Here is a 13,598-nt window from a genome sequence, read left to right as displayed (position 1 = left end):
GGAGAGTCTGCCTCGAGTGAGCATAAGAATGGTCTCCCCTCCATTGGATTCAGTAAACATATATTAGGCACCTGCTGTGTGCCAGGCACTGTGCCCTAGGAGTCTTGCCCCCCCAGGTCCCTCGGGAGCCACGTGGGCTCCCGCTCAGGCCTGGCACAGGAGGGTTCTCCCAGACGCAGGTGGGGCAGGGATGGGGGCGGGAGAAGAGAGCGCCCTCCAGAGGGCGTGCACAGAACGACAAACGCGTATTAAGTGCTCCCTGCGCCACAGTTAGGGCGGCCTCCTCCGGGGGCTGACGTGGTACTTGGGGAAGGCAGCCAGGCCACAGATAAGCAAAGATGTCAGCCAGACACCCTGTGACCGGGCGAGGGGGAGAGTGGCCTGAGCCTTAACCGTGGGAGGGTCTCCGGCGGGGGGCGGAGCAGCTGGGATGGATGTCCAGTGACAGCTTCCAAACCTGAGCCCACTCGGCCACGAGTTAGGGAAATGGATGCGTTTTGGAAGGGCCGCCCCGAGTGCGCAGGACTGACTGGCAGGCGCCTCCCACCGACAGAAATCAGAGCCCCGGGAGCCCAGTCCCGAGTCTCTGCTCATGCCTTCCATTCCTTCTGGGGCCAGACTTTCTCTTTAGGGTAACAATACCAAGGCCTAAGGTGGGTGAGGAGGCCACAGCCCAGGAAAGGCCTCCCTCGTTTTGAGGCCAGCTGAGGGAGGACATCCCCCGCGGCCCTCTCCCCCACTCGAGGGCCCCCACAGACACTGAGCTGGAGGGAGCACTGGCCAGAGGGAGCACTGGCCACACCGAGCACGCTTTCTCAGCGGCACCCCGGCACCTGGCTGATTCACCCTGGGGGGATTTGGGGGTGGCCCCTCTGATTTGTTCCTCTGAGCCCCCAAAAGTCCTTGAGACCTTCTGTCTGCCTTGGAGGTGGCCCTCCTGGCTATTTCCAGGCCCGGGAGGTGCTGGGTCTCTTTTGAGAAGCTCCAAAGGTCTCGTGCGGCTCCAGGGATGTCCCCAGACACTGCCAGATCTGCGGGGGCTTGATTTGGGGCCAAGATGGGAAGTGGCTTTGGGCCCTCGGCCATGGGCCCCGTCTCAGGGAGAGGGAAGCTCATGTGTCGAGGCAGGCAGCCCCAAGAAAATAACCGAGTGGACATGGTGCTTCCCACAAGGCTCAAACCTTGCGAGGGAGCCGGCCTCTTTCCAGTATGGCCTTGCAGGCCGGTGCCTGTGAGGGGCCCTGAGGAGACCCTCACCCAGGCTGCCGGGCGTGTTTTGGGCAGATGTTCCAGTCGACCAAGGCCCTGACGTGGATCATCCGGGCACTGAGGGACAATGGCTTTGGTTCCGAGGAGGACGTGCCCGTGTTGGGTAAGTCTTGTGGGCACACTGGCAGTTGGCACTGGGGGCAGGATTTGAATTGGGGTCTCCTGCCCCAGTCAGCTCTTTGTCCCCTGGACCACACTGCCTCCCCTGCCCTGGCCCCCAGAGGCTTTGCAGTGTGGACATCAGGGGAGGACCTCCTGAGTGTTACCATACCCCGCCCAGTCAGATCCCCAGTCAGGCCCATATGAGTGAGGAAGAGGGGACAGAGATGGTCCTGGAGGTCCCCCCTCAAGTGGGAAGGGTTCTAGAGAGGACACCTGACCTCAGTGTCCTCATGGGCACCTCCCCTGGCTAGAGGGAATGAAATAATGTGCGAAAAGCTCTTTATGGACCTTAAACTTCTGTCTAAATTCACACTGTGATTATGGGCTGAGGGAGGCGGGTGTGAGGAGGAGATCCTGGAAAGTGGGGGACATTTGTGAGCTTGAGGGGGAGACAAGAGGAGGTCACAGGGGCAGAGTATGGCCCCCTGGAAGGAAGTACAAACCACACTTAGGCCTGCGGGGTGAAGCTGGTTCTGAGAATCCCCAAGTGTATGTGTGGGGGTGTAGATGTGTGAGAGTGTGTAAATGTGTGTGAGTGTGAGTATGAGTGTGTGTTAGTGTGAGTCTATAAGTGTGTGTGAGTAAGTGTGTGTGTTAGTATAAGTATGTAAGTGTGTGAGTGTGTGTGTCAGTGTATGTGAGTGTGTGTGTGAGTGTGAGAATGTGTTAGTGTGAGTATATAAGTGTGTGTGAATGTGTGTGTGAGAGAGTAAGTGTGTGTGTGTGAGTCTGTGTGTTAGTGTATGTGAGTGTGAGTGTGTGAGAGAGAGTGTGTGAGTGTGTGTTAGTGTGAGTATATAAGTGTGTGCGAGTGTGTATGTGAGAGAGTAAGTGTGTGTGTGAGTCTGTGTGAGTGTGTTAGTGTAAGGATGTAAGTGTGTGAGTGTGTGTGAGTGTGTTAATGTATGTGAGTGTGTGAGTGCGAGAGAGTGTGTGTGAGTGTGTGTGTGTTAGTGTGAGTATATAAGTGTGTGCGAGTGTGTGTGTGTGAGAGTAAGTGTGTGTGTGAGTCTGTGTGAGTGTGTGTTAGTGTAAGGATGTAAGTTGTGTGAGGCTGTGTGTGAGTGTATTAGTGCATGTGTGAGAGTGAGTGAGTGTGATTGTGTGTGTGAGTGTGATTCTGAGTATGTGAGTGTGAGTGTGAGTGTAAGTGTGTGTGTAATTGTGTGTGTGTGTGTGTGTAGAGTCAGGAATAATGGGATAACCTCACCAGAAGGGACAGGGCCTCCAGCTGTGGGAGGGGGCTGAGACCTCTGCCTGGGCCCCCTAACCCCCAGTGTCCAGGAAGATGCCGGAAGGGAAAGAGTATGACCCCGGTGACAAGCAGGAGGACACGGAAGACCTTTACCACGTGAACGCGCGTCACCTTCTGTACCCCAACTCGACTGTCACGCGCTTCCCCGTGCCCAACGAGAAGGTGCCCTGGGAGGTAAGGGGCCTGAGAGCCTTGGCGGCCACAGAAGGGCCTGGGGCTCAGGGAGGCCCTCGGCCTGGCCAGAGTCTTGATTGAAAGATGATTTCTTCACAGCAGGAATTTCATATCTATGATCCTCCCTTTTACACGGCGGAGAGGAAGGAGAAGGCGACATCGGATCCCGTGGGAAAGTGAGTTCCTTGACGAGGAGCCTCTTCTGGACTGGGGGCCCAGAGATGGGCTCCACTGGGCATCTGAGGGGGCCGAGGGCTGGGGCCACGGCCCTGGGATTTGGGGATGCTGCCATGACTGGTCTGGGTGGAGGGTGCTGGTCCCCCCGGGACTCCGTCCCTCCATGTTGGAGCCAAAGCTGCCTCGGGAGAGTGGGCTTCCCCTTTGTTCTGCTGGGCAGCCCCGCTAAGAGTCCTGGGCCGGCCTCTGCTCTGTGTTTCCAGTTCTCTGGAGTCCCTGTCTAGAATCAATTATAACACCATGGACGGGCTGATCAACAGGCAGAGCTTCCACGGGCCTTACATGGTGCAGGACGGGCTCTCACTGTGAGTCAGCTTGGGTTCTCATACCCTAACATCCCCAACCTGGCCGGCCTGGGTTTCACCTGGCTGAGGGACCCACAGTCCCCCCGCCTCCCTGACTGTCCCCCTACAACTGGAAAGGTCACGGTTCTGGATTTCATTTGTGTAGGGAGCTGGGACCCTCCCCTGGGAGGGACTTCCCTCTGCCTGGGCCCAGAACGTTGAGAGGCTGGGAGATTTTTTTTAAGGTGACTTGAATCCGGGTCTCCATGGTCCTACAGCCTCTGGCTGCGCTGCTCCGTGCAAGAGCCTCGGGCCATCTGTGAGGTTTCCTACACACAGGAGCTGGCCCAGGCTTCCCCCAAAGCAGCCTCCAGACCAGATGGTACCAGGGTGGAAGGCTGGCGGGCACAGCTTCCCTTTTTTCAGACCAAAAGTCCATCACAAGAAGGGGCCATTCCGTTAGCTGTGGGTCTACCCTGGCCTTGGGGTCCAAAGAGCCCCTGTGCTGACCACATGTCCTCTCTGTGCCAGGAACCCCATGGGGCGCACGGGGTTACGGGGCAGGGGGAGCCTGTGCTGCTTTGGACCGAACCATGCCCTGCACCCTGTTATCACGCGGTGAGTAGCTTCATAGTGGCTGGCCTCCTTTCTTGGGTGCTGGGAGCACGATGATTGGCTTTTTTTATTCTATACCCAAGGGAAATCTGAGGAGAATGGGGGACCCTATTTAGTGGACTCTCTGAATTCTTTCCAGGAATATCAGGGTGGTCCAGGACAGGTAACTCTCCTCTCTTACAGCTGGCGGCGGAATCAAGATGGTGCCATTTGTAGAAAAAGCATAAAGAAGATGCTGGAAATCTTGGTTGTCAAGCACGCCCTGTCGGAACACTGGGCTTTGCCAGGGGTATGTAGCCATTGGCCAGTTTGTTGATGTCAGCACCCCTTCCTTTCCTTAGGATTTCATCCATTTATTCATTCAGATGTTTGTTAAATACTCACTTTGCACAAGGACCTGTGCCAAAAGGTAAGGGATAAATACTTCATCCGTTAGTAATTAGGATACTACTACCTCTTGGGCTCCTTGTCACTGGGGTCTGGGTGGTCACTGGTCAGGTGTCCACCCCAGGAGGTGGAGGTATCTTTGTCACTGAGGTCTAGTGGTCACTAGTCAGGGGGCTGCACTAGTCAGGAGGAGCAGGGCTCCTTGTCACTAAAGTCTGGGTGGCCACTCGTCAAGTGGCCTCCCCAAGAGGTAGTGAGCTCTTCAACATTGGTCAAGTCTTAGGCAGGTATTCGACATAATGGTCTATAAGGCTCCTGCCAAGTCCAGTCTTAGCTCTGCCATTTGCCAATTGTGTGACCATGGACAGATCCCTACACTTCTTTGACCCCTGATTTGTTCATCTGTAAAATGGGAATGCCAGAAGAAAGACATTCTGTTCACTGACAGGCCCCCTTGCTCATGGTGTAATTTTCCCGGTCTCTCCAGGGGTCCCTGGAGCCTGGTGAGATACTGCCCCGAAAACTGAAGAGGATCCTGAGCCAGGAATTCTGGCAGTACTTTGAGACACTGCTGAAGCAAGGTGCTGAGGTAGATTGCCCTTGTGGGTCCCTGCCTCAGTGGGTGAGGGACTCCTTCAGGGGAGAGACTAGACAGGCTGAGCTGCTGGAAGAAGGTCATCCCGGGGGATGAAGACATGCCTGGGGGGTAGGGGCTTGGGTGAACAGGAAGAGCAGAATGGCTGGACTGAGGAGAGGGAAAGTGGGAGGTTGTGGAGGGTCAAAATGAGTAGGGTAAGAAGCTGGTACTTTGTTTAGAACACAATGGGGACCATTGAAGTATTTGAGCCCCAGACTCGAGAGGAAGGTATATTTGGCCCAACTGTGGGACATGGATTAATGATGAGTGTGAACACCTTCGGGGCGGGGAGGGGGGAATGCCAGTGAAGGGAAGACAAGGCAGATGCTTTTAACCTGGAACTTGGTGTAAGATGGTGGCCCTGGGCTTGGAAGCAAAAAAGAAAGTACAAAAAGAACTAAGAAGAAGCCCCATGGCCTTCGTAGCTCCTCACACACAGTGGGTGCCTTTCTAAGATTGAGTCAGTCCCTTTCTCTGCTCTACTCTCTCCAGGTCTATAAAGGCTATGTTGACGACCCGAGGAACACAGATAATGCCTGGATAGAAACCATTGCCATCAGTGTCCACTTCAAGGACCAGAATGACTTGGAACTGAAGCGACTGAATTCTGTAAGCATCTAGGGATGTCTTCCCCATTGCCCCAAAGGTCTGTGCAAATGTCACAAAAGTGTGATCTGGCAGATGAAATTTTTAGTACCACTATTATAGCTCCTGGCACCTTTGCTTCCTCTAGCAATAGCACAGTGATCTAAGTACCATCTAACGGTGGAAGTCTCTTTTATCACAGCCTTCAGGTGGTACAAGGATGATTGTTCTCCTTCTACAGGTGGGGAAACTGAGGCTTAGGGTAGTGGGATGAGTTGCCCAAGGTCTCCTAGGGACTAAATGGAAGAATTAAGAGATGGCAATAACTAACAATTTATGGCAGATGATATCTAGGAGGAAGGGCTTGGATGCCCGAGCATGGCCACGGGGCACCAAGAAAGACCAACACAGCATTGTCTTGGCAGAGAGAAGTCAGTTTGACCTCAGGTGTCAGCAAGTACTAATGGGATGAGATCTGTGTCTGGCATGAGATCATGAAGGGATTCCCCAGACAGACTCTTGGGGGGGCTCTACCTTGGGGTTGCAAGCACAGGGATATGACTCAAAGCAGCAGATGGCAAATAGGTCAAACAGCCATCTTGGCCAGAGAAGGGGACAGAGGAGAAGCTGCAGGCAATGGTGATCCCTCCCGAGATTTCCCACACTCCTGGGAGGGCCCTACCTTGGGGATGCAAGCACAGGGATGTGACTCAAAGCAGTAGATGGCAAATGGGTTCACTTTTGGAAGGCAAATGAGCCATCTTGGTCAGACAAGGGACAGAGCATGAGCTGAGGCAGTGGAGATCACAGGGGGCAGAGGCTGGATACAAGTACTAGTGCTTGCCTTGGGCCACTCTGGGCCTTAATAATGATTCATTCTCTAAAAGGGGGGGGGAAGTGGCAGAGGAAACTGCTTTCTTCAGCAAATCTGGTTTTGCCCAACCAATTGATCAATCAGTAAACATTTATTAAAAGGCTACTATTATGTGCCCCATAGTACACTAGTGCTGTGGTAAACACTAGGAACTGCAAGATAAAAAGGAACAGAGGAAGTGAGGAGAAACGTGGATCATGGAATTATACACAAAGTAGATGCAAGGTGAAGGCAGGAAGGGTGCAAATGGCTGGGGAGGGCTTCAGGAGGAGGCTGATACTGAACTGGATCCTGAAGGAAGCCAGGGATATTGATAGAAAGCAGAGATCTTCCAGGTATGGGGTAGAGGCACTGCAAAGTCGTGGAGACAGGAAATCCCTCAGAGATTTCTGAAGGACAGGGAAGCCCCATAACACTTGGAAGAGCGTTCTAAATGGGTTGGACAAAGGTAAGTAGCATCTCATGGACAAAATTATATGGTGAAAGATAATTCAGGAGGACTGGGGAGCTCTGAGGAGAGAAATTCAGGTGATGATCAGTTGCCTTCCTTTCTTCCCAGCATCTCCAAGTCTGCGACCCAGAGGTTTCCATCCGATGGCAGGTGGTGGATAAGAGGATCCCGCTTTATGCAAATCACAAGGAGATCCTTCAGAAGGCTTCAGCCCTGTTTGGAGCCTATTACTAAGGCCAGACCAACATTCGCTGTGTCCTGGCACTGGAGGGCAGAAGAGGGCTGGGCTCTTCCTGACCAGAAATGAGCCGTCTGGTCTCATGATCTCCGTGCCTATCATCAGGAGAAAGACATTCACTATTCCTCAGCTCTTGTGGACTCACTGCTATTTTCTTTGAGGCGGGACTGAGAGTCCTGGTGGGCGCAGACTGCCACCCTGGGCCAGGTGCCCGCAGAAGTGTCAAGATCTATCTTCACTTCCTCCATACCACCCTCTGTCTCCTTGTATTCAGATTGCCCGGGAGGCATCAATGGTGGTACTGGGGTGTGGGGAAGGGAAGAAATCTTAAGATCCAGATCTGGGATGAAGGATAGGGAGAACCAGGGACTTGTAAACTAGTGTCTTCAGGGGAGGTATATCCCCTTCCTTTGCCATTAGTCCAGGGAAAGGCTAATCTGAGAGACCCACTGGTTTCCAGCCCATACCACTCTTCTGTTCTTTCCCATAGCATCTTCCCTGTCCCAGTGCAGGACCCTGCAACTACTGCTGGGCTTCATGTTCCTATGAATTGCCTCCAAAGCCTCTGTCTGTGGGACTTAGTATGGACCAAGTATGGACCAAACACCCTCAGGTGCCTCTGGGGAAATCTCCTGTTGAGAGAAGCTCACCTGTGGTCTGATGACTTTCCCCATCCACAGCAGGTGCCAAACTGTGAAGCAAGGAGTGTTCCAGGACTTCCTGGGATCACCAGGGTGGGCTGGTCAGATTTTGAGGGCCCAGACAAAGCCCCCTCAGTCTTTATTGGTGTCTTCTCATGAGACTTGCCTTGGTCAGGGGACGTGAGATGTGACATTAAACCTGCTCACTGGCTCCTCCTCACATACTGCTGCCCTGTTCTGTTCAGCTTAACCTGTAGATGCTGAAGAGGGATGGGAATAAATACAGGCTTGAATTGAGGGTGGACTTGTCTCTGTGCTAGAGGTGACAGAAGGCAGGAGAGTCAGGGGCCACAGGGCTGCAGCTTCTCAGCTCTCAGGCTGAATCCCTCACAAGACCCTTCCTCCCAACACCAAGTTTATCCAGCAGCACCAACCCAGGGGCCCTGCCTGATGTGACTCAGAAGGAACAATTTGTAACATCCTGGCCCCTGGGGACCCTATCCAATTCTCGCTGAACGCTGGAACTCCCTCTTCCCCAAGACTTCCTCTATGTTCTTTCTCTCCCATCTCCCAAATCTGACAATGTTTGAATCAGGGATTTCCTGCCCCTCAGGCCATTCCCACCATGCTGCTCGGGATCCACCCTCATTCCTGGAGCATTCCCCATTGTTCATCCCGTGACCCACTCTCCAGCTCTGAGGTCTTTTCTGGTCAGCCACAGCCCACTTCAGGCCAATGTGTTCCCCTTGATGGACTCTCATGGTCAACATTTGCTCCCGTTCAGTGTCATTGTCAGGCTCTAGGTGTTGAGTGGGGACACCATTACCACCACATAAGTAGGGACATTCCCCCAGCATTTGGGGATCAGGGCAGAGTCAGGGCCGGAAGGATAGTTTTGGTGTTCAGAGAAGAATCAAGATATTATGATGGTTCTTCAGTACAGTACAGGTCTTCTCTCTGCTAGTGTGGTTCACCATCCTGCTCTGACCTGGCATGTATGAGACCCAGTGAGATACTGGCCAACCTGCTCAGGTCTCCTGCTGTTCTCCGGGACTGTCCGTGGCTGACAGACAGTGTGCCCAAAGCTTCCTTAGAGAAGTGACAACTCCAGAATTTGTACTCCCTTGCCTGGGCTGTTGAGAGTCTCGGGGACTGCCTTCCTACCAGGAAGATCTCAGAGGAGGGATTTTGTTGTCCCAGGATGAAACAAGTGCTGAGCAACCAAGAATATGCACATGTGTTCAGCAGGAAGGGGCACCAGGCAATGGGGGTTTGTCCTATTGATTATAGAGGAGAAGGAGCCTCTTTATCAATGACTTGGGAGTAAGGCTGGCATGGTGGTTGGCTTGGTGTAAAATGCAAAGCTGGGAAAGAACAGTCAGGGTCCAAGAAGGCACGTGAGACAGTGCTCAGACAGGCCCCATCCAGCTCTGAGCTGCCAGGATCCTGTGAGCATGGAAGGTGAAGACTGATTTATAGAGTGTAGAATTGTTTGGAAGTGGGAATTGGCTTCGAGAAAGAAAGGTGTGATGTTTTGTAAATAGATTCACATCTCATTGGCTCTGACCATGACCACAAAATCCACAGAGGCTTAATCCCTGTTTCCCCCCACCTCAAGGGACTCTTCACCTCCAGCTAAGATCAGATGCTTCTAAGTTTTGAAACAACCCTAAGACGAAGATGAACATGTTGAGGGACAAGGGATCATGGGACCTCTACCACTGCCCTTGTTACACATTATCTACTATTAGAAAGCCAGAGCCGAAAGGGGACCCAAAGACTGCTGTGATCACAGGTTTCTAGCTCTCCAGCTGGAAAGGACCTGGGAGGCCAAACAGGCTTGGAAAGATGAAGCGAGCTGCTGGGGGTCTCCTAGAGAGCATCTGAGGAGAGAATCAAACTCAGCTCTTTCCACACCATGCACTCGCTTTCGATAGCAGCCAGGGCTCCTTAACCCTTTGTGTTCCTCTGGTGAAGCCCATGGAGCCCTTTTCAGAATCATGTTTTAAAATGCATCAAATAAAATACCCCAAACGGGCTTACAAGGAAACCAGGTATCTTAAAATAGTTATAAAAGTGTGTAGAAAACAAAATTCAGAGGCACCAGATTAAGAAGCCCTACTCTAGCCTGCTGCCCTCCTCCTTGCACAGAGGCACCATGGCCATGTTTGTTAAGATCAGGGTCAGTGTGAGAGCCAGGGCTTCCGACTCCCAGCCAAAGGCTCTGATTACTCCCAACACTTCTGGGCCCTTTCCAGATTTGAAAACCCTGATTTTCTGAATAGTGGCAGGGCCATCTTTGTGACCCCAGGTCTCTCTGCCCTGTCTTCCAAACCTTTAATCTTTATTTACCAAATAAGGGGCTCAAATCTCAGTGCACTCTTAGAAATTCATTATTTCATCTCCTCTGCAAGTCCGTGAGGGAGGAAGACCCAGGATGGGTGGGTTTGGTTGGAGATTCAGGAAGGCAGGGCTGGGCAGGGTGTCTCAGTAAGGGATTCTGGGCCTAGCCTAGCCTAAAGACACTGAAGGCGCATTCCTGAAGAGCCTGGGGACCCTCAGGCTCTTCTTTGAAACCTTAGCTCCCTCTGGGGGAGGCACACCCTCCCTGGATTGCCTCCAGGGCTCCAGAGCTCTGATCTCCTGCAAAGAGGCTTTAGTGTTCTCTGCTAGAGCCTTGCAGATCAGACTCGGCCCGGCTTTGGGCTTGCATTTCTATGAATTTCACTCTCTCCCTGTGGACTCTAAATAAAGAGAGTTATCAGCAAGGCCAGAGAGTGCCACCCACCATGGCCCTACCTGTATTCTGGGCAAGCAAAGGCGCGCTGCTCACTTCAGCACCAAGGCCAGCACCACAGCAGCGTGTCTTGGCTAAGGCTCGTTGACAATATCCCACCTACAGCTGGGGTCCAAGCTTTGGTCACTTCACAACACCCTTCCACACCCTCCCACAGATCCCCACAGATTTCAAAGACTCCACAGACCCCCACAAACTTCGAAGTCTCCCACAGATCCCCACAGACTCCCAAGCCTCCCACAGACTCCTACAGACTCCCAAGCCTCTCACAGACCCCCAGAGACTCCCACAACCAGGTTATATTTTGTATGTTCCTGTCGACTGGATGTGCACGCTGTCCTTGATAGCTGTACTATAAGACCCTTGTGGAAGACATCCCACAAGATGTCCCACTTAATATCCCCAGTGCCCAGTCTAGGGCCTGGAATAAAGTGAAGGCTTAATGAGTCCTTGTTGGTTGGTTAGATTGTAGATCTTAGATGGAAAGGAGGCTTGAAAACTGACAGCTCCTTGTCTCAGTTTCCAGCTTGGCTGCTCAGTCAGTCTAATAGCTGACCTATCCATTGGTCAGTATGTGGGTCAATTAATTGATTGCTCATTTTTTATGTTGGTTAATCAGTCTGTATTTTGATTCTTTGGCCAGAGCTAAATAAGTGCTTATTTATTGAGCACCCACTGGATGCCCAGTATTGGACTAGGTCCTGGGGATAAGGTGGGGAAGCCAGAAAAGGAAAAGGTGGCTCCTGGCTTTGAGGGGTTTATGATCCCCTGGTGGAGGGCAGGCCAATACACAGGCACCCAAAAGTCCTTGGAATTGGAAGGGACAAGACTTGAGCAAGCTTGGCTTGCTATCAAATTACCTCCATTTGAGCAATAAAAGTAACAGGTTGAATATGACCTTAATAGGACCTCCCAGGGCCAAGTTCTCAACAGGCTAATCCCAGAGGAGTTTCTAAGACCAAGCCCTCTCTGTGCCTGACCTGCTCCCCTTTCCACACCCCTTCTTTTCATTGGCTCTAAGTTTTTCTCCTTGGGGCAGCTGACACCCCCATATTCTTTACCTCCTACTGTCATCTGGTGACCATTGCTTCCAAGCTTCTCCACAGGCCTCCCCCTGAGAGTCTCCCACTCTCTTTAGAGAAGTGAGAACCATGGGATACAGTAGCCCCCAGAGTTAAACAAACCTCCACTAAGAGCTACGTCACTCCAAGTCAGTCTCACAACGTCTCTGGGCCTTAGCTTCCTCATTGGAAAAATGAGGGGCCAGACAGAAAAGATCTACTCTGAGTAAGGCCACAAGATGTCTCCCTCATTCTCCCCCTTTGAATGTAGACATTTTTTCAGGCAGAGATTATTTTTTATCAATTCTCTTTGCTTTCCCAGGTCCTCAAATAGAGCTTGACATAGCAAGCACTTAACAAATGCTTGTTGGTTGACTGCCCCACTAGGGAGGGGCACCCTAGCCAGGCTGGCAATCAGAGCTGTGCATGAGTGTGGGTGGGTCAGTTCTACATTAAAGAGGTTAGATCCAATTAGCTACAGAAAATCTGTTCCTTCAGTCAATGATTCATCATTACATCCTCTCCTGAGAATTGTTGTTCTGGATGGATCTAAGTGTGTGTGTGCATGTGTGTGTGTATGTTTGTGTGTGTGTTTGTGTGAGAGACACACACACACACACACACACACAGACAGATGACAGACACATAGAGACAGAGACAGAGAGCTGGAGGAATGAGTCTCCATACCTCCCACATCCACTCAGGTGACTACAGGGGGCATCGTAGCCAGGCTGGCATTGAGAGGACAGAGGTAACCATGGAAAAAGGGCAAGTTGGCAGGCTTGATGTTGAGTGAAATATTAGAACCAATTAGCCAACCAATCAGATATCATCCATTGAGAACACCCTGGGTGCCAGGCAGCCAACCATAACAACGAAAAGGAAGACATGGAAAGTCTTTCCAAAATCTGCTCTATGCCTTGGCCAGTCATGGCTTCTGAAGTCTGAGGATGGAGTGCCCGTGCCCCTCCTCCCTGGTGTGGTGGTGGAAGACCCAAGGCACAGGATGAGATAAATGAGTTCAGACTTGTCTTTTATGGGAATTCATTCTACCTACAGAGGAGGATGGGGAGAGGTTTAGGGGCAGGAAGTAACAACGAGAAGCAGCCAGAGGAAACAATACAACATTTAAGCAATATCCAGAAAGGGACACCAACCAAAAGGGCAATTTCATTACTGCTTTGTTAGATTTCATAAGTTCTGAAAGGAAACCTAACTGCAGACCCAAAGTTGATGGTTTTTTACATAATCTTGTTTTTGTTCTTCTCTATAATGTGAAGTGTTTGTGTTCATTAGTGGTTGCTAAGCTCATAATAAAAAGAGATTAAAAATAAAATAGTGACTAGAGTGTCAGACTCAGAGTCAGGAAGTGGAATGCTCTGCATGCTCTTGGACAAATCACTTCCTGCCCTGAGCATGAGGAAAACAAGACTCATGGCATTAGGAGACAGTTTGGAAAGAGCTTTGTGAACCTTGAGGTGCCATGTCCATTTCACCTCTTCCTCTGATGTGTCTGTCTCCGGGCAAGATACTTGGCCCACGAGAGAACCTGAGGATACATTTCCTGCCCACATGTTCCTAGGACACAAGGAAATTAAAATTCATCTGTTTCTCATACCTTTTCCAATTGAGCTGAGCTATCAAAATGAATTGACTAAGAAATATCTCTCTCAACAAGAATCCCTTTTGAGTAAATTAGCAAATTGGTGGAGGATGATCTAAGATGGAGGGTAGCTAGAGAGTTCCAATCTGGCCTCAGATACTAACTATATGACTCTGGGCAAGTCACTTAACCCAGTTTGCCTCAGTTTCCTTATCTGTAAAATGAGGTGGAGCAGCAAATGGAGCAGTGTCTCTGCCAAAAAAAACTCCAAATAGTGTCATGGAAAGTTGGACACAACTGAAAAAGCTTAACAACAATAATATTGGAG

General features: G+C 51.4%; 1 protein-coding gene across 3 annotated transcripts in view; it reads left to right on the top strand.

Annotated features, from left to right (window-relative positions):
• The window catches only part of TRPM2 (transient receptor potential cation channel subfamily M member 2), a 44,436-nt gene extending 36,330 nt beyond the window's left edge, over window positions 1-8,106 (top strand). For 2 of the 3 annotated variants that reach the window (XM_031968343.1, XM_031968340.1), the window contains exons 25-33: window positions 1,285-1,372; window positions 2,709-2,860; window positions 2,960-3,036; window positions 3,301-3,402; window positions 3,913-3,999; window positions 4,180-4,285; window positions 4,871-4,972; window positions 5,513-5,629; window positions 7,039-8,106. In XM_031968343.1, the coding sequence (XP_031824203.1) occupies window positions 1,285-1,372; window positions 2,709-2,860; window positions 2,960-3,036; window positions 3,301-3,402; window positions 3,913-3,999; window positions 4,180-4,285; window positions 4,871-4,972; window positions 5,513-5,629; window positions 7,039-7,164 (957 nt within the window). In that variant the 3' untranslated portion in view covers window positions 7,165-8,106. The remainder of the gene's footprint in view (window positions 1-1,284; window positions 1,373-2,708; window positions 2,861-2,959; window positions 3,037-3,300; window positions 3,403-3,912; window positions 4,000-4,179; window positions 4,286-4,870; window positions 4,973-5,512; window positions 5,630-7,038) is intronic. The other variant, XM_031968342.1, reaches the window with a different exon arrangement.
• Window positions 8,107-13,598: the final 5,492 nt, after the last annotated feature.

The sequence above is a fragment of the Sarcophilus harrisii genome, chromosome 4 (genome assembly GCF_902635505.1).
Source record: "Sarcophilus harrisii chromosome 4, mSarHar1.11, whole genome shotgun sequence".
NCBI lineage: Eukaryota > Metazoa > Chordata > Mammalia > Dasyuromorphia > Dasyuridae > Sarcophilus > Sarcophilus harrisii.
Note: the sequence above shows the minus strand (reverse complement) of the source record. Positions and strands in the feature narration are given on the sequence as shown.